Source organism: Heptranchias perlo, chromosome 5 (assembly GCF_035084215.1).
Source record: "Heptranchias perlo isolate sHepPer1 chromosome 5, sHepPer1.hap1, whole genome shotgun sequence".
Classification (NCBI taxonomy): Eukaryota; Metazoa; Chordata; class Chondrichthyes; order Hexanchiformes; family Hexanchidae; genus Heptranchias; species Heptranchias perlo.
In genome coordinates, this window is record NC_090329.1 from 23173251 (window position 1) to 23200628 (window position 27378).

Genomic DNA, 27378 nt, shown 5'->3' on the forward strand with positions numbered 1-27378 from the left:
CTTTGAGGGTAGATGGGGTATCGGCTTAACATCTCATCTGAAAGACAATATATTGTTGTAAATGTAGATGCTTGTCCTGGGTCAAATAGCCCTGCAGTTTTATTCCTCACAAGTGGCTGGTCAGTTTTGAAGATATCTTTGTGTTTAAGAGGGGCACATCACTGGTGAAGCTCGATAAAGGTAAATTACTGGGACATTGTGAAAGCTGAAGGTTGATAATATTATCAGTGACTACCACTTTGATCTGAAATAGTGAGCTTTTCATAGAGGCCATGGTGTACATAAAGGACCTGCAAAATATCCACTGGGAGAGAAAATGCTTCTATATATAAAAAAACCACTGAAGTTACAAAGAAATTCTATGCCCTTAGCAACACGTGCCATCAAGGAGCTGGTGTAAGATTTCTATAATACTATATTGCACAATGCATAAATACTAACTCAAGTGTTGGAATTGGAAGTATTTACACACAGCACTGTGGGAGGGGGAAAAAAACCTTGAAAACTATAATAATCAGACTCTTACTCAATTGTCTATCATTGAAGTTTCAAATTAATTCCTGTAATATTTCCACAACATATCTTGTTGGTCTCTTTCTGCGGTACGATATTGATCACATTTACCCGCGGCATATTTTAGAATTTCTCCTTACCTACAGTGTACCAGCTTGCATCAGTTAGCTTATTGATGACAGCTTCTTGGCATGTTCCATCGGGATTCTTCACCTCGACAATAGCTCCTACCTGCAGTGGCAGTCACACCCAATCAGTAACACGGAAAATGGAACACATCTCACCCATCAGCTGGGGTCATTCAAAGGCTTTCAGTATGGGCATGAACTTGATCTGGGGGGAGGGGAGGGGGTGCTAGGAGAGAGATAGGAAGGGATGGGATAGGATTCTTTATTGCCTCTTGGGGACTTAGTCAGCACTGACAGAAAAGTGACCCGCTCTGAGTTAAATGCTGTGAGATGCATGTGGGCAACCTTGGGGCCCCTTTCTCTCAGATTCTTAATACCTCACACATCCAAGATCAGCCACAACAACAACTTGCATTTATATAGCGCCTTTAACATAGCAAAATGCCCCAAGGCACCTCAAAGGAGTGTAATCAGACAGATTTTGACACCGAGCCACATAAGGTGATATTAGGTCAGGTGACCAAAAACTTGGTCGAAGAGGTAGGTTTCAAGGAGGGTCTTAAAAGGAGGAGAGAGCGGTAGTGAGGTTTAGGGAGAGAATTCCAGAGCACGGGACCTAAGCAGCTGAAGGCACGGTTGCCAATGGTGGGGCGAAGGAAATTGGGGTTCGCAAGAGACCAAAATTGGAGAGTGCAGAGATCTTGGGGGGTTGTCGGGCTGGAGGAGGTTACAGAGATAGTGAGAGGCGAGACCATGGAGGGATTTGAACACAAGGATCAGAATTTTAAATTGGAGGTATTGCCGGATCGGGATCCAATGTAGGTCAGCGAGCACAGGGGTGATGGGTGAACAAGACTTGGTGCAAGTTAGGATATAGGCAGCAGAGTTTTGGATGAGCTCAAGTTTACAGAGGGTGGAAGATGGGAGACTGGCAAGGAGACTGAATAGTCGAGTTTGTAGGTAACAAAGACATGAATGAGGATTACAGCAGCAGATGGGCTGAAGTAAAGAAAAATACTGCACCTCCAGACAGCCCAGCTTCTGCTCTTGCCTCCCAGCATCCCGTTTAGAGTGGCACTGCTAGAGGACAGCTAGGACGGTCACTTTTTGGTCAGAGAATGTATGTGCAATTTACAGGCTTCAGTTCGGAAGTTTTCTTTTCAAATGAGACAGTTTATACAAGGAACTGAAGCACATGTACAAAAAATGTTTCAGTAACTACAAGGAACATCTGTTTGTGGAGGTTGAACTGAATTCTAAGAATAAGGAAAACGACACCTACATTAGGTAATCTTATATTTGCCCTCATTTGATCAGAAGCTTTATAACAACATAAAGGCCCGCTTGGACAACCAATAGGGAATTCAAGAGAAACTTATTTACCCAAAGAGTGGAACTTGCTACCACGTGGAGTAGTTGAGGCGAATAGCATAGATGCATTTAAAGGGAAGCTAGATAAACACATGAAGGAGAAAGGAATAGAAGGATATGCTGATAGGGTTAGATAAAGCAGGGTGAAAGGAGGCTCGTGTGGAGCATAAACATCGGCATGGACCAGTTGGGCCGAATGACCTGTTTCTGTGCTGTAAATTCTATGCAATTTTATGTATGCATTGATCTCTAATCAAAACGGTATTGGTCAATGCTGATTAACTTGGCAGAGTTGTACAGATTGGATAGCAAGAGGCTCAGGATGTCCCAAAAGACCTGTGCATTTCAATGGATGCTGGCCAGGGCTTATCTGGTACGGCTGCACCACACCATTCTTTAGAGTAGCCCCTTTCTGACCTGGAGCCCTCCTTCTTCAAAAGGCTGAAAGCAGGTGTTTGTATGTGAAATCATCCTACTCTTGAAATCAATGGGAATCAGGGGGAAAACTCTCCAATGGCTGGAGTCATACCTAGCACAAAGGAAGATGGTTGTGGCTGTTGGAGGCCAATCATCTCAGCCCCAGGGCATTGCTGCAGGAGTTCCTCAGGGCAGTGTCCTAGGCCCAACCATCTTCAGCCGCTTCATCAATTACCTTCCCTCCATCATAACGTCAGAAACAGGGATGTTCGCTGATGATTGCACAGTGTTCAGTTCCATTCGCAACCCCTCAGATAATGAAGCAGTCCAAGCCCGCATGCAGCAAGACCTGGACAACATCCAGGCATGGGCTCATAAGTGGCAAGTAACATTCGCGCCAGACAAGTGCCAGGCAATGACCATCTCCAACAAGAGAGGGTCTAACCATCTCCCCTTGACATTCAACGGCATTACCATCGCCGAATCCCCCACCATCAACATCCTGAGGGTCACCATTGACCAGAAACTTAACTGGACCAGCCACATAAATACTGTGGCTACAAGAGCAGGTCAGAGGCTGGGTATTCTGCGGCAAGTGACTCACCTCCTGACTCCCCAAAGCCTGTCCGCCATCTACAAGGCACAAGTCAGGAGTGTGATGGAATACTCTCCACTTGCTTGGATGAGTGCAGCTCCAACAACACTCAAGAAGCTCGACACCATCCAGGACAAAGCAGCCCGCTTGATTGGCACCCCATCCACCACCTTAAACATTCACTCCCTTCACCACCGGTGCACTGTGGCTGTAGTGTGTACCATCCACAGGATGCAATGCAGCAACTCGCCAAGGCTTCTTCGACAGCACCTCCCAAACCCGCGACCTCTACCATCTAGAAGGACAACAGCAGCAGGCACATGGGAACAACACCACCTGCACATTCCCCTCCAAGTCACACACCATCCCGACTTGGAAATATATCGCCGTTCCTTCATCGTCGCTGGGTCAAAATCCTGGAACTCCCTTTCTAACAGCACTGTGGGAGAACCTTCACCACACGGACTGCAGCGGTTCAAGAAGGCGGCCCACCACCACCTTCTCAAGGGCAACTAGGGATGGGCAATAAATGCCGGCCTCGCCAGCGACGCCCACATCCCATGAACGAATAAAAAAAACTCTGCCAGATTCCCACCAGTCTGACAGTCACCACAAGCTGTAGTAGGGGGAGGGGAAGAATAGAAGCCAATATGGCTCCTTGGGGTGCCAAAACTCTCAAGAGGTAGTACAACCCGGATGACTGAATGGGCAAATGTAACATATGGTGCAGTACAGGGGCACAGAGAGCAGGAAGGTCATAGGTTCAATTCCTGGTCTGTGTGGAGTGAGCCGCGCTCAGGAAGATGCTGGTGAGATACAGGTGGCCTCCGAATCCCCAACCTTTTGGGGAGGGGAGAAAGAAAGACAAAGAAGGAATAGAAGAATTAAAAAAATAAAAACCAGCAAGGTTTTCCTTCCCGATCACAGTCCAATGGCCCCTACCGGAAAGCGCAAGTAAGGACAAAACCTGGTGAGGCTGTGTTGGCCCAACGGTCGAGGGACATCTAGGCTCAAGTAAGAAGCATGGCCACATGGGTACGGTTGGTGCCAAGCAGTGATCAAGCACTCGGAGGGGAGGGTCCTAGTGATCTTCCTGAACATGTCCGCCAAATCTGGCGGCAGCACATTCATTCTTGTATGAGCTGAATAGTGATGCTGTCGCCGTTATCTACACAAAGACGTATATGTGTAATTACTGGAATTCGATTTTATTCAGTTCTGCAAAGTGACCTTGCTGTGGAGAATATTTATAGGCTCAAACCAACAGGAAAACACCCAAGTGTAAGCAGGATATTTATGATGCATTACATCAGGTGGAAGAGGAATCAACGGGCACATTATAATCATGGAGGGAATAATTTGCCTAATAGTTTACAAAGGATTAGAACCTGCAGGAAGACTGACGAACAACCTCTGAATAAGTACATACAAGGAGATAACAGGTTAGATTTTGCAGCACTCCCACATTGGCTCTGTATGTTTCTCCTGCTAAGTAGCCAAGCCACACAGACTAGGAAGGTCTCAGGTTCAACCACTAGTCTCTGTGGAGTTAGCTGATCTCATTCAGGTCAACCATAGGGACACAGTTGGCCTCAACGCTCTGGGTTAGAGAAAAGAAATAAGACCATCAAGGGGAGCCACTCGTGTGCATACTGAACAACCCCTGCCGCAAGTGGGCCTGTGTACTGGGAGAGGGCAGGATCGGGATTGGCTGGAATCCCTTGTGTATCAGGAGAGGGCTGGATCAGGATCAGCTAGAATGCCGTGTGTCGGGAGAGAGCAGGATCAGAATCGGCTGGAATGCCCTGTGTATCGGGAGAAGGCACAATCGGGATCGGCTGGAACGCCCTGTGTATCGGGAGAAGGCAGGATCGCAATAGACTAGAATACCCTCTGTATCGGGAGAGGGTAGGATCAGGATCGGTTAGAATGCCCTGTGTATCGGGAGAGGGCAGGATCAGGATTGGCTGGAATGCCCTGAGTATCGGAAGAGGGCAGGATCAGGATTGCCTGGAATGCCCTGAGTATCGGGAGAGGGCAGGATCAGGATTGGCTGGAATTCCCTGAGTATCGGGAGAGGGCAGGATCAGGATTGGCTGGAATACCCTGAGTATCGGGAGGGGGCAGGATCAGGATTGGCTGGAATACCTTGTGTGGTTGGATGTCCGGACAGCACTCACTGTCTAGGCTAGCTCCTGTGTAATAGCCACTCCAGGTGAGATACTTCAGGTCAATTAGCACCCATGGATCAGTATACCAGCAGGGAGTCAACACATTCCAGAGAGAAGGATGGAAGGAATGTGGTAACAAAAAAAAACAGAACCACACACATCGTTGGTGGCATTCTAACACAAAACATTAGGATTCAGAAATTCAAATGAGCACAACATTGTGCATTACGCCCCTGTAAATATTATACATCTTACTGCAGCAAATTAGGGTGACAGAAATAAGTTCAGTACAATCTGAGGTGAATTACACAGTTTGCCGCAAGGAGGGATGAACCAAAGCTCTATAAACAATTACATTATGAATGGCAGTAGTCATGGTAGCAGAACAGAAATCAAAAACTCCAGAAACACACTCCCATCTGTTAGATGCCAAGTTCAATCTGCAACATCAGACATGCTACAAATTTTAATCTTGTTTGATTTATACTGTACACGGTATCACAACAGTGTAATCTTTTCCTCTTTTGTGGTGATGTTTACATCACGTTACATTACAGCAACCGTTTCCATTGAGAATCATTCATATTTTGAATAAAGTTTTAATAATTTCAGCACTTAAAAAGATGAAGAACTATTTGAACCATTTACAATCGCATGTCACAGAACAGGGCACTGGCATCAAGGATCAGGGCAAGCAAGCAGCAACATATAAGAACAACTACTTGAATTTATATAGCGCCTTTAACGCAGTAAAACATCCTAAGGCGCTTCACAAGAGCGTTATCAACCACAATCTGACACCGAGCCACATAAGGAGATATTAGGACATGTGATCAAAAGCTTGGTCAAAGAGGTAGGTTTTAAGGAGCACATTAAAGGAGGAGAGAGGTAGAGAGGCGAAGAGGTTCAGGGAAAAAATTCCAGAGCTTAGGGTCCAGGCGGCTGAAGGCCCGGCCACCAATGGTGAAAATTGGGGATGCGCAAGAGGCCAGAATTGGAGGAGCGCAGAGATCTCGGAGGGTTGTAGGGCTGGAGGAGGTTAGGGAGATGGGGAGGGGCAAGGCCATGGAGGAATTTGAAAACAAGGATGAGAATTTTAAAATCGAGGCATTCCCGGACTGGGAGCATAGGGGTGATGGGTGAACGGGACTTGGTGAAAGTTAGGATACGGGCAGCAGAGTTTGGAACAAGCTCAAGTTTATCGAGGGTCCAAGATGGGAGGCCAGCCAGGAGAGCAGTGTGCAAAATAAAATCAAAAGACAAGAGTACAGTAAACTCCAGGACAGGACAAATCACAAGTGATGTTGGATGTAACTCACCATCAGGTAAGATTGATTTGCATCCTTTGTGCCTTCATATATAATGTACATATATCTTTATAGAAGAACAGGATATATATATATCTATCTATCAAGATCATAAATATTTACACCACAAACTGTGATCTGAGGACTGTAAAAATATTTTTCAGTCATACTTATGATTTCATGAGCACATTTAAAAGATAAAAGGCTCTTGTATTATTATATTCCTAGAATTTAATACTACCTTCACTGATGCTAACAAATAAAGAGCATAGGAACATAGGAACAGGAGTAGGCCATTCAGCACCTCGTGCCTGCTCCGCCATTCGATAAGATCATGGCTGATCTGTGATCTAACTCCATATACCTGCCTTTGGCCCATATCCCTTAATACTTTGGTTGCCAAAAAGCTATCTATCTCAGATTTAAATTTAGCAATTGAGCTAGTATCAATTGCCGTTTGCGGAAGAGAGTTCCAAACTTCTACAACCCTTTCTGTGTAGAAATGTTTTCTAATCTTGCTCCTGAAAGGTCTGGCTCTAATTTTTAGACTGTGCCCCCTACTCCTAAAATCCCCAACCAGCGGAAATAGTTTCTCTCTATCCACCCTATCTGTTCCCCTTAATATCTTATAAACTTCGATCAGATCACCCCTTAACCTTCGAAACTCCGGAGAATACAACCCCAATTTGTGTAATCTCTCCTCGTAACTTAACCCTTGAAGTCCGGGTATCATTCTAGTAAACCTATGCTGCACTCCCTCCAAGGCCAATATGTCCTTCCGAAGGTGCGGTGCCCAGAACCGCTCACAGTAGTCCAGGTGCGGTCTAACCAGGGTTTTGTATAGCTGCAGCATAACTTCTGCCCCCTTGTACTCTCGTCCTCTAGATATAAAGGCCAGCATTCCATTTGCCTTCTTGTTTATTTTCTGCACCTGTTCATAACACTTCAATGATCTATGTACCTGAACCCCTAAGTCCCTTTGGACATCCACTGTTTTTAACTTTTTACCATTTAGAAAGTACCCTGTTCTATCCTTTTTTGATGTGGAGATGCCGGTGATGGACTGGGGTTGACAATTGTAAACAATTTTACAACACCAAGTTATAGTCCAGCAATTTTATTTTAAATTCACAAGCTTTCGGAGGCTTCCTCCTTCATCAGGTGAACGATGTGAAAATGAAATCCTCGAAATGAAATCGCATTTATAATTCACAGAACAATGCTTGGTGAGTACAGACAGTTTTTTCAACTGCCCGTTGCCAAGGCAATCAGTGTGCAGACAGACAGGTGTTACCTGCCAGGTCTCACAGAATATACAAATCACCAAAAAAAAACAACAAACAAAAAAAAAACAGAGCTAGAGAGGTAGAAACATAGAAAAGACAGCAACTGACCCGTTATATTAAAAACAGATAACATTTGTTCGCTGGTGGGGTAACGTGTAGCGTGACATGAACCCAAGATCCCGGCTGAGGCCGTCCTCATGGGCGCGGAACCCGGCCACCAATTTCTGCTCGACGATTTTGCGTTGTCGTGTGTCTCGAAGGCCGCCTTGGAGTACGCTTACCCGAAGGTCGGTGGATGAATGTCCACCGACCTTCGGGTAAGCGTCCACCATTGTTCTGTGAATTATAAATGCGATTTCATTTCGAGGATTTCATTTTCACATCGTTCACCTGACGAAGGAGGAAGCCTCCGAAAGCTTGTGAATTTAAAATAAAATTGCTGGACTATAACTTGGTGTTGTAAAATTGTTTACAATTATCCTTTTTTGATGCACAATAGTGTGTCATGGGATATGTTTTGATACTCAAAAGGGCAGCATTACTCTATGTGTTACCTCTGCTGCTTCCCCTCAACCACCAAACCTCCCACCAATTGCCCCCCAACCTAGCCGAACTCGCGTTTCTCTCCCATCTCCCCTAATGCCCACCTCTCATCCATAAGACCCATCCCCTGCTCCCTGAACCCCATTCCCACTAAACTGCTGACCACCTAACTTCCCTTCTTGGCCCCCATACTCGCTGACATTGTAAATGGCTCCCGCTCATCCTGTGCCGTCCCTTACCTTTCAAAATCACGATCACCCCCTCCTCAAAAAACTTACTCTCAACCCTTCTATCCCTGCAAACTACCGCCCCATCTCCAACCTCTCTGTACTCTCCAAAATCCTTGGATGTGTTGTTGCCTCCCAAATCTGTGTCCAAGTCTCCTGCTACTCCATAACTGAATCTCTCCAATTAGGTTTCCATCCCTCACACATCATAAAAACAGCCCTTAATTAAAGTCACAAATAACATCCTCTGTGACTGTGACCTTGGTGCACTATCCCTGCTCGTCCTCTCTTCAGCCTTTGACACAATTGACCACACCATCCTCCCAATGCTTCTGCTCCATTGTCTAGCTCAGTGGGACTGCATGTACCTGTCCAGTCACAGCCAGGTCATCTCCAGCAATGGCTTCTCTTCCAGTACCCACACCGTTACCTCTGGAGTCCCCCAAAGATCCTTCCTGGGCTCCCTCATCTTCCTCATCAATATCCTGCCCCTTGGTAATATCAATTGCAAACACTGGGTCAGTTTCCACATGTATGCTGATGCCACCTAGCTCTGCCTCTTCACCACCTCACAACGCCTCCACTACCTCAGTGCTGTCAGGATGCATGGCTGACATCCAGTCTCGGATGAGCCACTATTTCCTCCAGGCTAGACATTGGGAAGCCTGCCAGAAACTCCGTACTCTCGCCACTGACTCCAGTCCCCCTCCTTGGCCACCATATCAGGCTGAACCAGACAGCTCACAACCTTATCCTGTTCGACCCCTCTCCAGCACAAAGACCACCTATTTCCACCTCCGCAACATCGTCGATCTCTGCATGTAAAAGCTTCACTCACGCCTTTGTCACCTCTAGACTCAACTGTACCAAAGCTCTCCTGGCCGGCTCCCAGTTTCTATCCTCCATAAATTTAAGCTCATCCAAAACTCTACTGCCCGTATCCTATCCTGCAGGAAGTCCCACTCATCCATTACTGCTGACCTACATTGATTCCCAGCCACCCAACACCCCAAAAGGTTATAATAATCACTGATAGCACTTCCTATCCTGATTAATAAGGAAAGGTCCCTCTTTCTCTCCCCCCTCCCCGTAACTCTCCACAACCTGAAGAACTGTTACTGCTGCCCCAATTTGTTAAAATCAACTGAAGGGGAAGTAGATCTTTGCACTACGCTAATTGCTAGCAGCATGCTAATAAAATATAACCTAATCTGTCAAAGCTGTCACTGAGGCAAGATAAACATCACTCACAAAATGGAATATTTACTCATGAGTGAGTTTCATGAGTAATCCAGCAAGCTTCATTTGTGGAGATATTTATCATAAGTAACCGTTGGACAGGCAGGGTATATTCAAAAACAGTATTTCAGCACTTCAAAAAAATACATTCGGTGCATCAACGTATATATTCCAAACCGCTAGTTTTATTTGCAGCTAATATACATCTCAGGATTCATCTCACTCAATCATTAAGTAAAGGAAAATTGCAAGAACATGAGTGCATACCTTGAGTGGACCCTTGACGTGGTCATCCTGCACTTCCACGGTTGATGAATCATGTTTGAAAGTTACCTTTAGAAAAAGCACAATTTCCAAAACATATCACCAAACAATAGTAAGCACGAGTGTGAAAATCTGACAGGGGTGTCAAAGATTTACATAAGCCTAATCTAGAAGTACAAAGTTAACTTTCCTCTACAATGCTCTCAGGTCACTACTTGTCAATGTTCTGTGTTGCTTGACAAGAAATAAAAGTCATTTTTATATATTGCAGCCAGAAACATATATTACAGCCTTAACCACAGGTCATGGGCTTCTTAAACAAAATTCCACTGGAAGTTATTCAACCCTTATTTTGAAGAAAGCTTTGAAAACCATTATACCCTAAACACTAAATGGTTTTAGTTATATAGTGCAGTCACTCTGATTGAATCAGGTTATGGAAAGGACAAGGGCAGCAGGTGCATGGGAACACCATCACCTCGAATTTCCCCTCCAAGTCATACACCATCCTGACCTGGACATATATCGACTGTTCCTTCATCGTCCCTGGGTCAAAATCCTGGAACTCTCTGAACTGTGGGAGCACCTTCACCACACAAACTGCAGTGGTTCAAGAAGGTGGCTCACCACCACCTTCTCAAGGGGCAACTAGGGATGGGCAATAAATGTTGGTTTTGCCAGCAATGCCCATATCCCAAGAATTAATTTTTTTAAAATGTTATAAATAGGCTCTCCCACCAGAGAATTTCAGTGCCTAGAGTGCATATTGAGAATCTGGGTGCAAATATTGACTCATCTACAAGATTTTATGTCCTTAATGGATGGAAGATCATCTCGGCGCGCTTACCAACACTCCGAATTCCTGATGTGCACTCCCAGTATGCAAGAAAACATTAATTCATTTTTTGATTTTTGATGTGCACCAAAAGATCTCCAACCAAGGGTCACCCACAAGGCACACTCAACTCATCAGAAAACTTGCTGCATAGCAGATATGAGACAACGGTCTCTGACTGACAAGCCTCTGTAAGATCCAATTTATAACATCTCTGCATTCCCAATAGTTCAATGTACTATGGAATGCAAATAACTTCCTTCAACAAGCTGGTTCTCATGTCATTAACACATTTGGATTTTTTAATCATATAGCAATTCAACATTTGACAATGAACACAGTCATGGGATAACAAGATCGTGAATGGCGACAGGGGATAGGGAGATAAGATGAGAACAAGTAGATTAGTTGTTTTCATTGCAAATGCAACTTAAAACAAAATTTTGGCTTAGAGGCTGGGTTATTTATTTGGTTGCACAGATTAAATTGTGAATCTTTCTAATATAAAGTAATCTCTGGCTGCCTACCAAGCAAAGCAAATAATAACTAAAGACATGCTTCATAAAAAAAATGTGCCATGAATTGCTGTATTCTTGGTGGGAAAAACCTTGGAACAAGTTGGCCAAAACTGGGTGGATATTTTTTAAGCCCTATCCACCCCCACCCCCAAAATGTGGCAAAGTTCCTGAGGTGTTGTTATGGTATTATTAATAGTTTCCTATTTTCTTCACAAAATCTATGCTTGTCCCTTTCTTAAAGTCACTGTACAGTGTCACACGTTAGATACAGCAGAACACATAGGCATAAGGTTACCAGTATAGCAGTGCACCCCCGGGTCGGGGGGAATAATTTGATGGATCCCTGCCCTTTGTGGGTCCCTGGGGAGGGGTTGCTGGTTGTGGTCCCGTTCTGACTGTGGGAGGTGGCTTGGGTGTGTATGGTAAGTAACTGAGGTCATGTGGGTTGCTGGAAAATGGGCACCAGCCTGCCCAATACCTCTCAGTTTCCAGAACATTATCCGTTTCAGTTGGCACATGTCCCACTAATGTTTGTTGCAGGAAGGGTTGTGCCTCATTACAGCAGCGGAATGTGTCTTACGTTAGCCTGCATATTGCAGATGGGCCCCACTCTCTGATGGGCAAGCCCACGCCTGGGTCTACAGAAATTGCGAGGCCCATTGTGCTCTCCATGACTGAAGTAGTGTAGCAGCTGGCCCTTCAGGCCACAGTCCCTCCAGCAGCGGTACCCAGAGAAGGATTGAACCTGAAGCACGATAAGCTCTCTAGATAACCTTGATCCAGCCCTCGTGCATCCTGCTGCAGGTGGTAACTGTGGGTCTGCTTCCACGCCTCCAGTACCTGGTGCCCCCAGCTCACACTCCCAAACCCCCTTTTAAAGCTTTCGGTGCCCTTTAATAGAATCATAGAAAGTTATAGCACAGAAAGAGGCCATTCGGCCCACCTTGTCCATGCTGGCCGAAAAAGAGCTATCCAGCTTAATCCCGCTTTCCAGCACTTGGTCCGTAGCCCTATAGGTTACAGTACTTTAAGTGCTCATCCAAATACTTTTTAAATGAGTTGAGGGTTTCTGCCTCTACCACCCTTTCAGGCAATGAGTTCCAGACCACCACCACCCTCTGGGTGAACAAAATTCTCCTCAGCTCCCCTCTAATCCTTCTACCAATTACTTTAAATCTATGCCCCCTGGTCACTGACCCCTCTGCAAAGGGAAATAGGTCCTCCCTATCCACTCTATCTAGCCCTGTCATAATTTTATACACCTCAATTAAATCTCCCCTCAGCCTCCTTTGTTCCAAAGGAAACAACCCCAGCCTATCCAATCTTTCCTCATAGCTGAAATTCTCCAGCCCTGTCAACATCCTCGTAAATCTCCTCTGTACTCTCTCTAGTGCAATCACATCTTTCCTGTAACGTGGTGACCAGAACTATACGCAGCACTCAAGCTGTGGCCTAACTAGTGTTTTTTTTACAGTTTTAGTATAACCTCCCTGCTCTTATATTCTATGCCTCGGCTAATAAAGGAAAGTATCCCGTATGCCTTTTTAACCTACCTGTTGTGCTACCTTCAGGGATCTGTGGACATGCACTCCAAGATGCATCCTTTACACCTCTCAGTATCCTCCCATTTATTGTGTACTCCCTTGTCTTGTTTGCCCTCCCCAAATGCATTACCTCACACTTGTCTGGATTGAATTCCATTTGCCACTTTTCTGCCCATCGGACCAGCCCATTGATATCTTCCTGCAGTCTACAGCTTTCCTTCTCACTATCAACCACACGGCCAATTTTTGTATCATCTGCAAACTTCTTAATCAAGCCCCCCACATTCAAGTCCAAATCATTAATATATACCACAAAAAGCAAGGGTCCTAGTACTGAGCCTTGCGGAACCCCACTGGAAACAGCCTTCCGGTCGCAAAAACACCAGTCAACTATTACCCTTTGCTTCCTGCCACTGAGCCAATTTTGGATCCAACTAGCCACTTTCCCTTGGATCCCCATAGGCTTTTACTTCTTTGACCAGTCTGCCATTTGGGACCTTGTCAAAAGTCTTGCTAAAATGTATGTGAACTACATCACCCTCATCGACCCTCCTTGTTACCTCCTCAAAAAATTCAATCAAATTAGTCAGACACGACCTTCCCTTAACAAATCCATGCTGACTGTCCTTGATTAACCCGTGCCTTTCCAAGTGACCGTTTATCTGACCCTCAGAATTGATACCAATAATTTGCCCACCACCAAAGTTAGACTGACTGGCCTATAATTACAGGGTCTATCTCTTTCTCCCTTTTTAAACAATGGTACAACATTAGCCGTTCTCCAATCCTCTGGCACCATGCCTGTAGCCAAGGAGAATCAGAAAATAATGGTCAAAGCCGATGCTATTTCCTCCCTTGCTTCTTTTAACAGCCTGGGATACACTTCATCCGGGCCTGGCGATTTATCTACTTTCAAAGATGCTAATCCCTTTAATACTTTCTCTCTCACTATGTTTATCCCATCCAATATTTCACACTCCTCCTCCTTCTGAACTACAATCTCTGCATCGTCCCCCTCTTTTGTGACGACAGACTCCAAAGTATTCATTAAGAACCGGTCCCACATCTTCCACCTCCACACATAGGTTCCTTTTTTGGTCTCGAATAGGCCCTCCTCTTTCCTTAGTTATCCTCTTGCTCTTTATGTATTTATAAAACATTTTTGGGTTTTCCTTAACTTTACTTGCCAGTATTTTTTCATGCCCTCTCTTTGCTTTCCTAATTTCCTTTTTAATTTCACCCCTGCACTTTCTATACTTCTCGTTGACTGAGAGGCGAACATGGTGCAAAGGATGAAAAGGTGTTTGTGGGGGACTGTCAACAAATGGAGGTACAGTTCCAGCTGGGTTGGCTCAAGTCGCAACTTTTTTGAATGTGGCAAGTTCTGGAATATTAATAGTTTTTAAAAGGAATCCAAACCATGTGTTAAAAAAAAACTTTGATTCTTCTCTACATCTGCCCTCTTTTATTTCAATACTGTCTTCACCTTCTCAAGTCTCTCCTTTCCTACATTACAACAGTGACTACGCTTCACTGGCTATAAAGCGCTATGGGACGTCCTGAGGTCGTGAAAGGCACTTTAGAAATGCAAGTTCTTTCTTTTCTTTGCTGTATTCATTATTTCATGTTATTTTATACAAGCTTGCTGTATAAACTGCACTCCATTCTGCAGCTCACATCTGTAAAACTTGTTTTGCAGCCAATTAAAAGGCAAAACATTATGAATTGATTTGGGTCTCACCATCTGAACAACCAGGCCAAGCTCAAATTTTCCTTTGGGCTACCCTTTAGAAGCATGAAGCACCAAACAAGGTAACCCAGCCAGTGCCATGCAGAAGAGGGGATTTTTTTTGTTCTGCTAAAAGGTTTCCCTGCTTTCGAAGACCCTGACTGCCGGGGAACAGTTCCACAGTCACCGGCAGCCCTCTGGTAGGCTATTTGACTGTTGAGAGTATCACAATCATACGCAATCCAGTCCCTCATCCAACATCTACTCACACTGGCCAACAGAAAGTCAGTGAATAGCAATCAATAGCAGGAACCCAGGCTTATCGATCTCCTCCCCAACCCAGGAGGGCCAAGATCAATTACAGAGCCTCAGTTACTGCACCAGGATGAGATGTGGTGACTCAGCACATGCCCAGAATAAAAACCTTTGGTCTGTATGATTCATACGACACTAAATGGCGCCTTAACCTACTATTCCTCCAGGGAGCCTTCAAAGAGTTGTACCAGCACGAGGGTTAATGATTCTGCACTGAGGTATTTGAAGGGCACGAACCTCTTCACTTTCATCAAAGGCCCTCTTAGTATGCACTCATCAAACCGTAATCAGTCAGCTCCCCAGCTTTCTGCATCTCCCATCACTACTTTTCCCCTGCTTCACAGACGAGATTGGGAATTCAGCAGAACTGCAGGGGTAGGGAGGGATGGAGGGAAGGAAAGGGAGGGAAGGAAAGGGAGGGAAGGAAAGGAAAGGGAGGGGAGGGAAGGAAAGGGAGGGGAGGGAAGGAAAGGAAAGGAAAAGGGAAAGTTTCCAATCATTCTTTGCAACCACACAACAACCTTGCAATATAATGCACTACCACCCTTAGCCACTGCAATTATGGACACACAATACTATTGTCCTGTAAAACGCAGTGACCTACCATAGTTCCAATTGTGTGACTCAATAGTTGGAGCTTTGCCATCCATTACTGTCTGCCACGACACATACCACTAGGAAATACAAAGGCATTGCTAAAAGAAATGCAGCCCCATTCCTGACACCATACTTCAAGGTCATAACGCATCCCACTACTTATGATGTCACTTAACTCCCATGATACATTCTGCTACTTAATACCCTCTACTATCATCCTATGCTGAGTGGACTGCAAGGAAGGAATTAATCGTTTGTGATCACAACAATATTTCAATAAAATCTTTAAAATTACCCATCAAAGGTGCACTTTCAAAAGATTCAGAGAAGTCAAATTACTGTATTGCATTTAGACAACTGGTTCCACCCCCACACCTCGGAAAGAATATATAGTATATACACCTCGATATGTGTATGTATCAAGATATATATATATATATATATATATATATATATATATATACACACACACGAAGGAGAGACAGAGAGAAACAGACAGACAGGCAAAGAAAGAATTTTGCTGCTAAATCCTCATTTACCAACTTGTCTGTGTGAAATTCCAACTGGTGACTAGCGGGGTCGTTTTTGTTCAGCTGTGTTAAATGCAAATCAGAATGCCAGCAAAGTAAGCATGTATATATACATACATACATATACACACACTTACAAAATTGTACAAAAGCACGAATGAAAGCTACCAAACAACTACTAATGATCTATCAAACCAATCAAAAATCAGCACACAGCTATCAACAAAACTGGCAAAGAGAGAGGGAATCAAAATATTTTTTTGATAATCTTTTTGGCTACCATCTTATTTCTCAATAATTGGATTATTTAATACTGGAACTGTCTAACTAAAAAAAAATTACTTAATGCACAAAAAAAATCATAAAACTAACCAATACATTGCCTTTTGTGTGTTTTGAAATTTCTGCAGTAATGTTGCCCCTTCCCCCCACTCCCACCAAAAAGCCTGCAATTCTGGAGGCATCGGAGACTTAAACACACAAGATTTTTTTTAAATGAATGACTGCAAGACAGACCATTGACAGATTGTGCCAGGGTATGCTGTTTGTAAGCCCCAGCCTCGGCCCTGTCCTGCAATGAGAAAGGAAGCAATTGTTCAGTTAGGGTCATACTTGGAAGGTTAATGTGAATTTGACTTTTTTTTCCCTACAAAACATCCAAACAAGTAAATCAAGAACTTTTGAACTGCATCTGAGGAAGAATGATATAACTATATAGACACATATAATGAAGTGTTTATGCAATATATATAAATTTTAAAAATCTGTGACTGCAACTTGTAAATGAGGGTTAACATTTCATTCAACCTGCAGTGATGAGGAATTACTTAAAAAACTCAAATAGCCACTTATCTGTTAAGTTACCGATCAAATACCTGATTGAGTAAATGCTAACAAGTCAAAAGTGATTCAGCTCAGTCAGTACCACTGAGAAACAAAGAATCAGCAGAAAACAGAGTAATCAAATGGCTCAACTTTTTCTTCCAAAACTACCAATTCAGAATTAGCAAATAGCCAAAACCAACCAAACAAAATCAGTCCAAAAATGATCTGGGCTTGGTTTAATCCTCCATCTTGATTCTTCAGACGGCCGAAAATATACGGATGTAAAATTCATAACATCTGAAACTGATAAAGAATTAAACGTTCATAAAAGGCTTATTTTGCTGTAAATCGTTGGGAATTGTTTTCTCATGATCTGAATTGCAGTCAACAAAGACCGTTGGGAGTCAAACATAGCAAGACCTGGCCTACCGTTTCATTCTCCTGCCCACCCAACTGGGGCACATCCAGGCCTTCCTGTGTTGCGTGCCCTCAGTGTAACTGCTCACCCCTCCATGACTTTGCTAGGCTATTTCCCAAGCCGCCTGGTCGCTCGCCCGCCTGGCACAAGTGTCCCTGTCACACCAGCTAGCCTGAATGCTCTACCCTGGCCATCTGCTCACTCATCCATGCCTGAGCCAGAGTGTTTCTGGGCTTGCCTTCCCCGGATGCTATCACTTCACAGGAGAGCAGGAACGCAAAATGTGAGGGAGAATGAGAGACAAAAGTGGAGGAGGAGGAAGAGGGACAGAGAAAAACAGAAAGTGAGAGAGAGAGAGAGATAGAGAGAAAAAGAAAGACAGAAAGAGAAACAGAGAAAAAAACAGAAACAGAGGGAGGAGAGGAAAAAACGAGAGAAAAGTGAAAGTGAGAAGACAGAAAGAAAGATGAGAGAGAGAAGAGAGAAAAGACAGAAGAAAAACAAAGTGGGAAAAAATAGAAAGTGAGATAAAGCAAGAAAAGAGCAAGTGAGAGAGAGAGAAAGAGCAAGTGAGAGAGAGAGAAAGAGCAAGTGAGAGAGAGAGAAAGAGCAAGTGAGAGAGAGAGAAAGAGCAAGTGAGAGAGAGAGAAAGAGCAAGTGAGAGAGAGAGAAAGAGCAAGTGAGAGAGAGAGAAAGAGCAAGTGAGAGAGAGAGAAAGAGCAAGTGAGAGAGAGAGAAAGAGCAAGTGAGAGAGAGAGAAAGAGCAAGTGAGAGAGAGAGAAAGAGCAAGTGAGAGAGAGAGAAAGAGCAAGTGAGAGAGAGAGAAAGAGCAAGTGAGAGAGAGAGAAAGAGCAAGTGAGAGAGAGAGAAAGAGCAAGTGAGAGAGAGAGAAAGAGCAAGTGAGAGAGAGAGAAAGAGCAAGTGAGAGAGAGAGAAAGAGCAAGTGAGAGAGAGAGAAAGAGCAAGTGAGAGAGAGAGAAAGAGCAAGTGAGAGAGAGAGAAAGAGCAAGTGAGAGAGAGAGAAAGAGCAAGTGAGAGAGAGAGAAAGAGCAAGTGAGAGAGAGAGAAAGAGCAAGTGAGAGAGAGAGAAAGAGCAAGTGAGAGAGAGAGAAAGAGCAAGTGAGAGAGAGAGAAAGAGCAAGTGAGAGAGAGAGAAAGAGCAAGTGAGAGAGAGAGAAAGAGCAAGTGAGAGAGAGAGAAAGAGCAAGTGAGAGAGAGAGAAAGAGCAAGTGAGAGAGAGAGAAAGAGCAAGTGAGAGAGAGAGAAAGAGCAAGTGAGAGAGCGAGAAAGAGCAAGTGAGAGAGCGAGAAAGAGCAAGTGAGAGAGCGAGAAAGAGCAAGTGAGAGAGCGAGAAAGAGCAAGTGAGAGAGCGAGAAAGAGCAAGTGAGAGAGCGAGAAAGAGCAAGTGAGAGAGCGAGAAAGAGCAAGTGAGAGAGAGAAAGAGCAAGTGAGAGAGAGAGAAAGAGCAAGTGAGAGAGAAAGAAAGAGCAAGTGAAATAAAGCGAGAAAAGAGACAGAGAAAGTGAGAGAAAAAATAAAACGAGAAGAGAGAAAGTGAGAAAAAAAGTGAAAGTGAAATAGAAAAAGAGATTGGGAGAAAGAGAATGGGGAAAAGGGAGGAAAATAAAAGAAACAGGTAGAGAAAGACTTATCAATATTCTTAGCTAGAGGGATACAACAGTCAGAGTGTTTTTGGCAAGAATTAATCCACTAACATTCGATAATTTGATAGTTTGTGGGGATATTTATTATCAAAGATGGGCATGTTGCTCGTGAGCTTAAAAATACAAAAATTTTGCTCCAGCAGAATTATGTGGGCCTTTCCTTCAGTTGAATCACCCTCGTTTCCCTCCAGCATATATGGTCCATCACTCCATCTAAAAATATTTTTACAGCCCTGTACCACCTACTGCCCCGTGCCTAACTCTACTACTTGCCATCACAACCAACACTGCTGCATTTTAGCGCATAACTGCATTCCCAGCCAGGTCCTCCACAGCTTTGTTCCCACATCTGGCCAATCCCAGTCCTGAACCCATGCAAGTCCTGGACTATTTCCAGCTTCACAGCACAGCACTTCCCCACAGCCCTTCCAGCCCCTTCCTTCTCCCTCTGCAGTCCCAAACCCCATCTCTACCCCTTCAGTGCTCCCAGATACGATTCCTTCCCTCACAGTGCTCGTAGATCCCCTCAGTACTTGCAAGTTTCTATGTACTCCTTTTGTGCTCCCTGTTACTTCCTCTGCACCCACAAACCAGTTCCCTCTTCGGTGCTTCTACTCTCAGAATTTCTACACACCAGTCCTCCCAAACCCCATAGGTCCCAGACTGCAGCTCCCCCCCCCACCCAGTACTCCATGCTCCTAAGCCTCCAGTGTCCCCAACCTCTTCCATGATTGCCCACAGACTCCAACGCACTCCCAGTTCTCCCACGCCCCCATTCTCCTTAATCCTATCAGTCTCCAGATTCCACCTCGCACTAGCTCTCTTCATCCAGCTCCCTTCCCCCCAGCATTTGCAGCCCTTGTGAGCATCCTCACGCCCCAGCCACCTTTAAAGTCCCCCCTGTGGCCAGACAGCAATCCCATTGGATGTTCCCATCCCCGAGGATAACTCCCAGGTCCAGCCTTTTTCTCCCAGTTCCTCCCAAGCCTTGGTTCTCTGCATCCATTCCCACACACCCACTAATCCCAATCCCTTGCTTTCTCCCAGCTGAAGTCAACTCTCACCCTCTCTCTCAGCACCTCTTCAACTCCCTCTTCCGGACCCCACCTCCAACCTTCTTGCATGCCCCAGGCCAGTGATGTCCGACAGAAATCGCTGACTAGCCACAGGTGTGGCTGCAGTGACACTGTTTTAGCCACATGCACTAATTTTAATAGAAGATGCCTCACACTCACACAATACAAGTAAATGTATTTCACATGTGTATATTTACTTAACATCTACCACCATTCAGCACACAATGATCAAAAACATGTGCAATCTGCTTTTCGTCTTACTATTTTACCAATAAATGCACAAAAAAGTTAAAGTACACATGCATTCGCTGTGCAAATATAAATATTGAAATCATGCCCAACTACTGTGTCTATTCCTCATTTTTAATTGCTAATCTGAAGTGCAATTCGCCACACCTGGATTCCCAATGCACCACATCCGGCTCGTGACTAATGTACTGGACAACATTGCCTTAGGCTTAGATAATGAACACGTATATATATGTCAGTGAGCAATGCCACGGATGATCAACTGCATTATAATGCTGCAGGGTGGTTGGGAGGGAAGAAGAGTTTAGTAGTGATGCTCCGGGCATCGAGGTATGGGGCAGGCTCGATTGACAGCTGGTGTTTTCCTGCCCGCCAATTTTGTATATTCATATTGTATGTTACATGGGCCCAAGAACTGCGCTGAGCGGTGAACGAACCTTGCCCGCCACTCATAAGTAACTAACTCACCCACAAACATTTTGCGGGCTTCTAGGCACCAACTTGATTTAATGGAGACCTGCAAGTGCAGCAGTCTTTCCCGGGCTTCTCTGAGCTGTGAGAGCGGGGAAAGGATTTCTCTCTCCCCCCTCAATTGATCAGCTTGAAGCATCCTTGACAAGCCGCACAGTGAGATCAAGGAAGTGAAGTATCCTTCACAAGCCACACAGACTAGGAAGCAGGAAGCAGGTAGATTAGTAAATTCTCTATAAAATTAGTTAGAGAAAGTGAAATAAAGAGAGGGTAAGATTAAAAGACATAGGTAAAAGAGACAGAAAGAATAAGTAAAAAAAAACAATTTTAAATTTTAAAACTTTTTTTAAAAATGTCCCCAACAACAATTAATATCCAGAGGAATGAGACTCCACACTTTAAAAAGTTAATTTTCAGTGGCAGCGAGATTGTTTGGCAGTCATTAATACATACCACGCCATTAAAAGTTAGTTTAGAACTAAAAAAAAACCAGTGTACTTTTCTTCATTTCCAGCTGGGCAGTGCAGCAAGTTCGCACTTGTCCATTCATTCAGCCAGCGAGATCTCTTTAACGCGAAGCTTTCAAATGAGCAGGACAAATGGTAGCGCAATTTCCGGATTTCCGCGTTTGACTGCGCATATACGATCTCCGGAACCTGCTCTTCCATTTTCCCTAAAATAACGGTAAGCCCTTTTAGCCTCGCCGTTGTTCCATGAGCAATCTCCAGGACATAGCACTCCTGTCATTATAAGATAGTGTGCCCCCAACTCACCATGACCAACTCCAAAGGAGATCAAAGGTCACTGTAAATATATTAAAAGTTTTGTGCCTAGCACATATTACACTTTAAGTGCGTCTTCAACACATGGTTTTCTGATTGAATGAGCCAATCAGAAGCACAAACTCTTACATCATACTCTGTACATATCTTGGGCAAAATGGCAAAATTCTGTCCAGATCCCAGGTCTGCATGCCCTACTCATTTCTACGTACATCATATATTCAACTTACACTGTATCCTGCAACTCTCCGAACAACTCCAGGAGCAATTGAGAGAGTGGGATCACAAGAGAAAACCTTTACATATGTACACACTGTCTGTCTTTCACACTTCCGTCACACATTCTGTAAGGCAAATTTCTGTGTATATACTACCCCCCGCCCCTCCCAAGTATGACAGAGGCAGTCATTTCAAATGTACAAACTCTCCACCAACTGAAAATGCCAAATTGGAGGGTATGACATGATAGCTATTACTGAGACATGGCTGCAGGATGGTCAGGATTGGGAACTAAATATACCAGGTTATAAAGTCTACAGGGGAGATAGGGAAATGGAAGAGGGGGAGGAGTAGCCTTAATGATGAGATGAAATCACTTCAATGATAAAGGAGGATATATTGAGAGGTAAGCAGCCAACAGAGACCTTATGGTTGAATTAAGAAGTAGGAAAGGATCTAAGACTAAAGTGGGAGTTGTGTATAGGACCCCTGGCAGCAGCTCTGAAGTGCTAGATTGTATAAATGCAGAGATTAGACAAGCGTGTAACAAAGGCATAGTGGTCTTAATGGGGGACTTTAACCTTCACATAGATTGGGAAAAGCAGACTAGCAACTGTCAGAAAGGTAGTGAACTTCTTGAGTGTGTCCAGGATAGTTTTTCACAGCAGTATGTCCTAGAGGCAACAAGGGGACAAGCCATACTAGATTTAGTAATGAGTAATGAACCAGATTTAGTTAACAGCTTAACTGTGCGCGAACATCTATCCAATAGCGATCATAACATGATCGAGTTCAATGTAGTGTTTGAAAGGGAAAAAAGTGAATCAGCTGCTAAGATTCTAGACTTGGGCAAGGCCGACTTCAATGGGATGAGACAGAGATTGTCAACAGTAAACTGGGCAAATCTGTTCATGGGTAAAACGACTGATGATCAGTGGGAAATGTTTAAAGAAACATTTAACGTGATACAGAATCGGTTTATACCCCTGAGGGGCAAGATCTCTACTTGCCAAAAAAAACAGCCATGGACAACTAAAGAGGTAAGGGACAGTATAAGGCATAAGGAAAGGCCATACAAAAAGGCAAAAAATGGCACAGATCCTCGCGAATGGGAAAGATACAAAGATCAACAAAGGGTCACAAAACAGATAGTAAGAGCTACAAAAAGAGAGTGTGAAAAGAAACTTGCAAGGGATATCAAAACCAATACGATTAACTTTTATAGTTACATTAGGAAAAAGAGGGTGGTCAGGAGCAGTGTTGGCCCCTTAAAAACTGAAAGTGGGGATATTGTCATTGACAATGGGGAAATGGCGGACATGTTGAACAATTACTTTGCATCAGTATTTACAGTAGAAAAAGAGGATACCATGCTGGAAATCCCAAGAAAACTAATATTGAATCAGGGACAGGGACTCAATAAAATTAACATAAGTAAAGCAACAGTAATGAAGAAAATAATAGCACTGAAGAGTGACAAATCCCCAGGACCAGATGGTTTCCATCCCAGGGTTTTAAAGGAAGTAGGTGAGCACATTACAGATGCCCTAACTATAATCTTTCAAAGTTCTCTAGATTCAGGAACTGACCTTCTAGATTGGAAAATTGTACATGTCACTCTGCATTTTAAGAAAGGAGAGAGAGGGAAACCAGGGAATTATAGACCAGTTAGCCTAACATCTGTTGTGGGGAAAATGCTGGAGTCTATAATTAAGGGTAGGGTGACTGAACCAACACCTCGAGAATCAGAGACAGCCAGCATGGATTTGTGAAAGGTAGGTCGTGACTGACAAACCCGATTGAATTTTTTGAAGAGGGGAATGTCAATGGATGTTATTTATATGGACTTCCAAAAGGCATTTGATAAGGTCCCACATAAGAGACTGTTAGCTAAGATAGAAGCCCATGGAATCGAGGGAAAAGTACGGACTTGGTTCAGAAGTTGGCTGAGCGAAAGGCAACAGAGAGTAGGGATAATGGGTAGGTACACACGTTGGCAGGATGTGACTAGCGGAGTCCTGTAGGGATTTTACTTGGGGCCTCAATTATTCACAATATTGATTAATGACTTAGATGAAGGCATACAAAAGTCTCATATCTAAGTTTGCCATTGACACAAAGGTTGGTGGCATTGTAAGCAGTGTAGATGAAAACATAAAATTACAAAGCATAATTACAAAGCGATATTGATAGATTAGGTGAATGGGCAAAACTGTGGCAAATGGAATTCAATGTAGACAAATGTGAGGTCATCCACTTTGGATCAAAAGAGGATAGAACAGGGTACTTTCTAAATGGTAAAAAGTTAAAAACAGTGGATGTCCAAAGGGACCTAGGGGTACAGGTACATAGATCAATGAAGTGTCATGAACAGGTGCAGAAAATAATGGAATGCTGGCCTTTATATCTAGAGGACGAGAGTACAAGGGGGCAGAGGTTATGCTGCAGCTATACAAAACCCTGGTTAGATCGCACCTGGAGTACTGTGAGCAGTTCTGGGCACCACACCTTCGGAAGGACATATTGGCCTTGGAGGGAGTCCAGCATAGGTTTACTAAAATGATACCTGGACTTCAAGGGTTAAGTTACGAGGAGAGATTACACAAATTGGGGTTGTATTCTCTAGCGTTTCAGAGGTTAAGGGGTGATCTGATCGAAGTTTCTTAGATATTAAGGGGAACAGGTAGGGTGGATAGAGAGAAACTATTTCCGTTGGTTGGGGATTCTAGGACTAGAGGGCAGAGTCTAAAAATTAGAGCCAGACCTTTCAGGAGTGAGATTAAAAAACACTTCTACACACAAAGGGTGGTCGAAGTTTGGATCTTTCTTCCGCAAAAGGCAATTAATGCTAGCTCAATTGCTAATTTTAAATCTGAGATAGATAGCTTTTTGGCAACCAAAGGTATTAAGGGATATGGGCCAAAGGCAGGTATATGGAGTTAGATCACAGATCAGCCATGATCTTATCAAATGGCGGAGCTGGCTCGAGGGGCTGTATGGCCTACTCCTGTTCCTATGTTCCCATCTCAGGATGACTCCTAGTGCCACACACTCATCAATACTAGGATAAGGAATACAAATGCATGGCTCGAAAGAAGATGCGAGAGGGAAGAGTTCAGATTCTTGGGACATTGGAAGCAGTTCTGCGACAGGAGTGACCTGTAAAGAATGGACTGGGTTCACTTGAACAGCACTGGAACCAATGTCCTCAGCAGTGCTATGGGGGAATGATTTAAACTAAAATGGTTGGGGAGAAAGAAAAAGACAGATGGAGGAAGTGCAAAGGAAAGCAAAAGGGGCAAGGGATGTAGTAAAGATAAGAGGGAACAACAGGAAAAGAAAATAAGTGAAGAGGAAGAGGAATTGGAAAAGATTGCCGAACAGAGGCAGGTTTGAGCTTTATGTGCATAAACGTACAATGTATTCAGAATAAAATGAGAGCAAGATACATAAATTGCTATGGGGAGTGGGTCCTGATGTAATAGCATTAATAGAGATGTAGCTTAAGCTAGACAGAATTGGAAAAAGAGGGGGAGGCAGTATTCATCCACGGCCTATTACAGCACCAGAGCGCAAGGGTGCAAAAGTGGAATTCACCTGCTAAATTTAAGGGAAAAGAAGAGAACAGTTACCCTGTTGGGAGCTTAATATATGCCACCCAACAGTGGAAAGAAAGTGGAGGAAAACATGTGTGGACAAATTAGAGAAACATCGAAAATAGGAGCAAGAGTAGCCCATTCGGCCCTTCAGGCCTGCTCCACCATTCAAAATGATCATGGCTGATCGTCTAACTCAGTACCCTGTTCCCACTTTTTCCCCATATCCCTTGATCCCTTTAGCATTAAGAAATATATCTATCTCCTTCTTGAATACATCTAATGACTTGGCCTCCACTGCCTTCTGTGGTAGAGAATTCCACAGGTTCACCACCCTCTGAGTGAAGAAATTTTTCCTCATCTCGGTTCTAAATGGCATACCCCATATCCTGAGACTGTGACCCCCGGTTCTGGACTCCCCAGCCATCGGGAACATCCTCCCTGCATCTAGTCTGTCTAGTCCTGTCAGAATTTTATTGGTTTTGATGAGCTCACCTCTCATTCTTCTAAACTCTAGTGAATATAGGCCTAGTCGACCCAATCTCTCCTCATATGTCAGTCCTGCCATCCCAGGAATCAGTCTGGTAAACCTTCGTTGCACTCCCTCCATGGCAAGGACATTCTTCCTCAGATAAGGAGACCAAAACTGCACACAATACTCCAGATGTGGTCTCACCAAGGCCCTGTATAACTGCAGTAAGACATCCCTGTTCCTGTACTCGAATCCTCTTGCAATGAAGGCCAACATACCATTCGCCTTCCTAACTGCTTGCTGCACCTGAATGCTCGCTTTCAGCGACTGGTGTACAAGGACACCCAGGTCTCGTTGCACCTCCCCTTTTCCCAATCTATCACCATTCAGATAATAATCTTCCTTTCTGTTTTTACAACCAAAGTGGATAACCTCACATCTATCCACATTATACTGCATCTGCCATGTTCTTGCCCACTCACCCAACTTGTCTAAATCACATTGGAGCCTCTTTGCATCCTCCTCACAGCTCACATTCCACCCCAGCTTTGTGTCGTCTGCAAACTTGGAAATGTTACATTTAGTTCCCTCATCCAAATCGTTGATATATATTGTGAATAGCTGGAGTCCATGCACTGATCCCTGCAGTACCCCACTAGTCACTGTCTGTCAACCAATTCTCAATCCATGCCAGTATATTCCCCCCAATCCCATGTGCTTTAATTTTGCACACTAACCTCTTGTGTGGGACCTTATCAAAAGCCTTCTGAGAATCCAAATACACCACATCCACTGGTTCTCCCCTATCTATTCTACTAGTTACATCCTCAAAAAGCTCCAGTAGATTTATTAAGCATGATTTCCCTTTCATAAACCCATGCTGACTTTGTCCAATCCCGTTAATGCCCTCCAAGTGTTCTTTTATCACATCTTTTATAATAGACTCTAGCATTTCCCCACTACCGATGTTAGAAACATGCAGAACCAACTGGGCCATAGTAATGGGTGACTACAATTACCCAGAATATAGATTGGGTTAAAAGTTATTTAAGTGTTAACGAAGGAGAGGGTTTAAAATATATTCAGGACTGCTTTCTAGGTTGATTTGTTTTTAGTCCAACAAGAAAAGGAGGCGGATCTAATTCTAAGAAATGAAGTGGGGCAAGCAGATAAGGTACGGGGAACATCTAGGAAATAGCAACCATAACATGCATAAAAATTGAAAAATAAAAAGGAACAGTTAAGGGTAAGTAAAAAAAGCAAATTTCAACAAGTTAAAAAAGGAACTAGCCCAGACAACCTGGAAAGAAAAATTAAAAATTGAAGTGGACAAACAATGGGAAACCTTCAAATTGAGGTAGATTTTCCTACAAGAAAGAAGTACAACAAACATTGGAGGTCCTTGGATTAGCAGAGAAATTCAAATTAAAATTAGATTTTAAATAGGCTCATGACAAATCTAGGGTTATTAATGCAA

General features: G+C 43.8%; 1 protein-coding gene across 3 annotated transcripts in view; it reads right to left on the reverse strand.

Annotated features, from left to right (window-relative positions):
• Nucleotides 1-27378, reverse strand: part of arid4b (AT-rich interaction domain 4B) — a 147091-nt gene that overhangs the window by 92735 nt on the left and 26978 nt on the right. For all 3 annotated transcript variants that reach the window (XM_067984117.1, XM_067984115.1, XM_067984116.1), the window contains exons 4-5: nucleotides 10065-10130; nucleotides 654-744 (exon numbers count right to left, since the gene is read on the reverse strand). In XM_067984117.1, the coding sequence (XP_067840218.1) occupies nucleotides 654-744; nucleotides 10065-10130 (157 nt within the window). The remainder of the gene's footprint in view (nucleotides 1-653; nucleotides 745-10064; nucleotides 10131-27378) is intronic.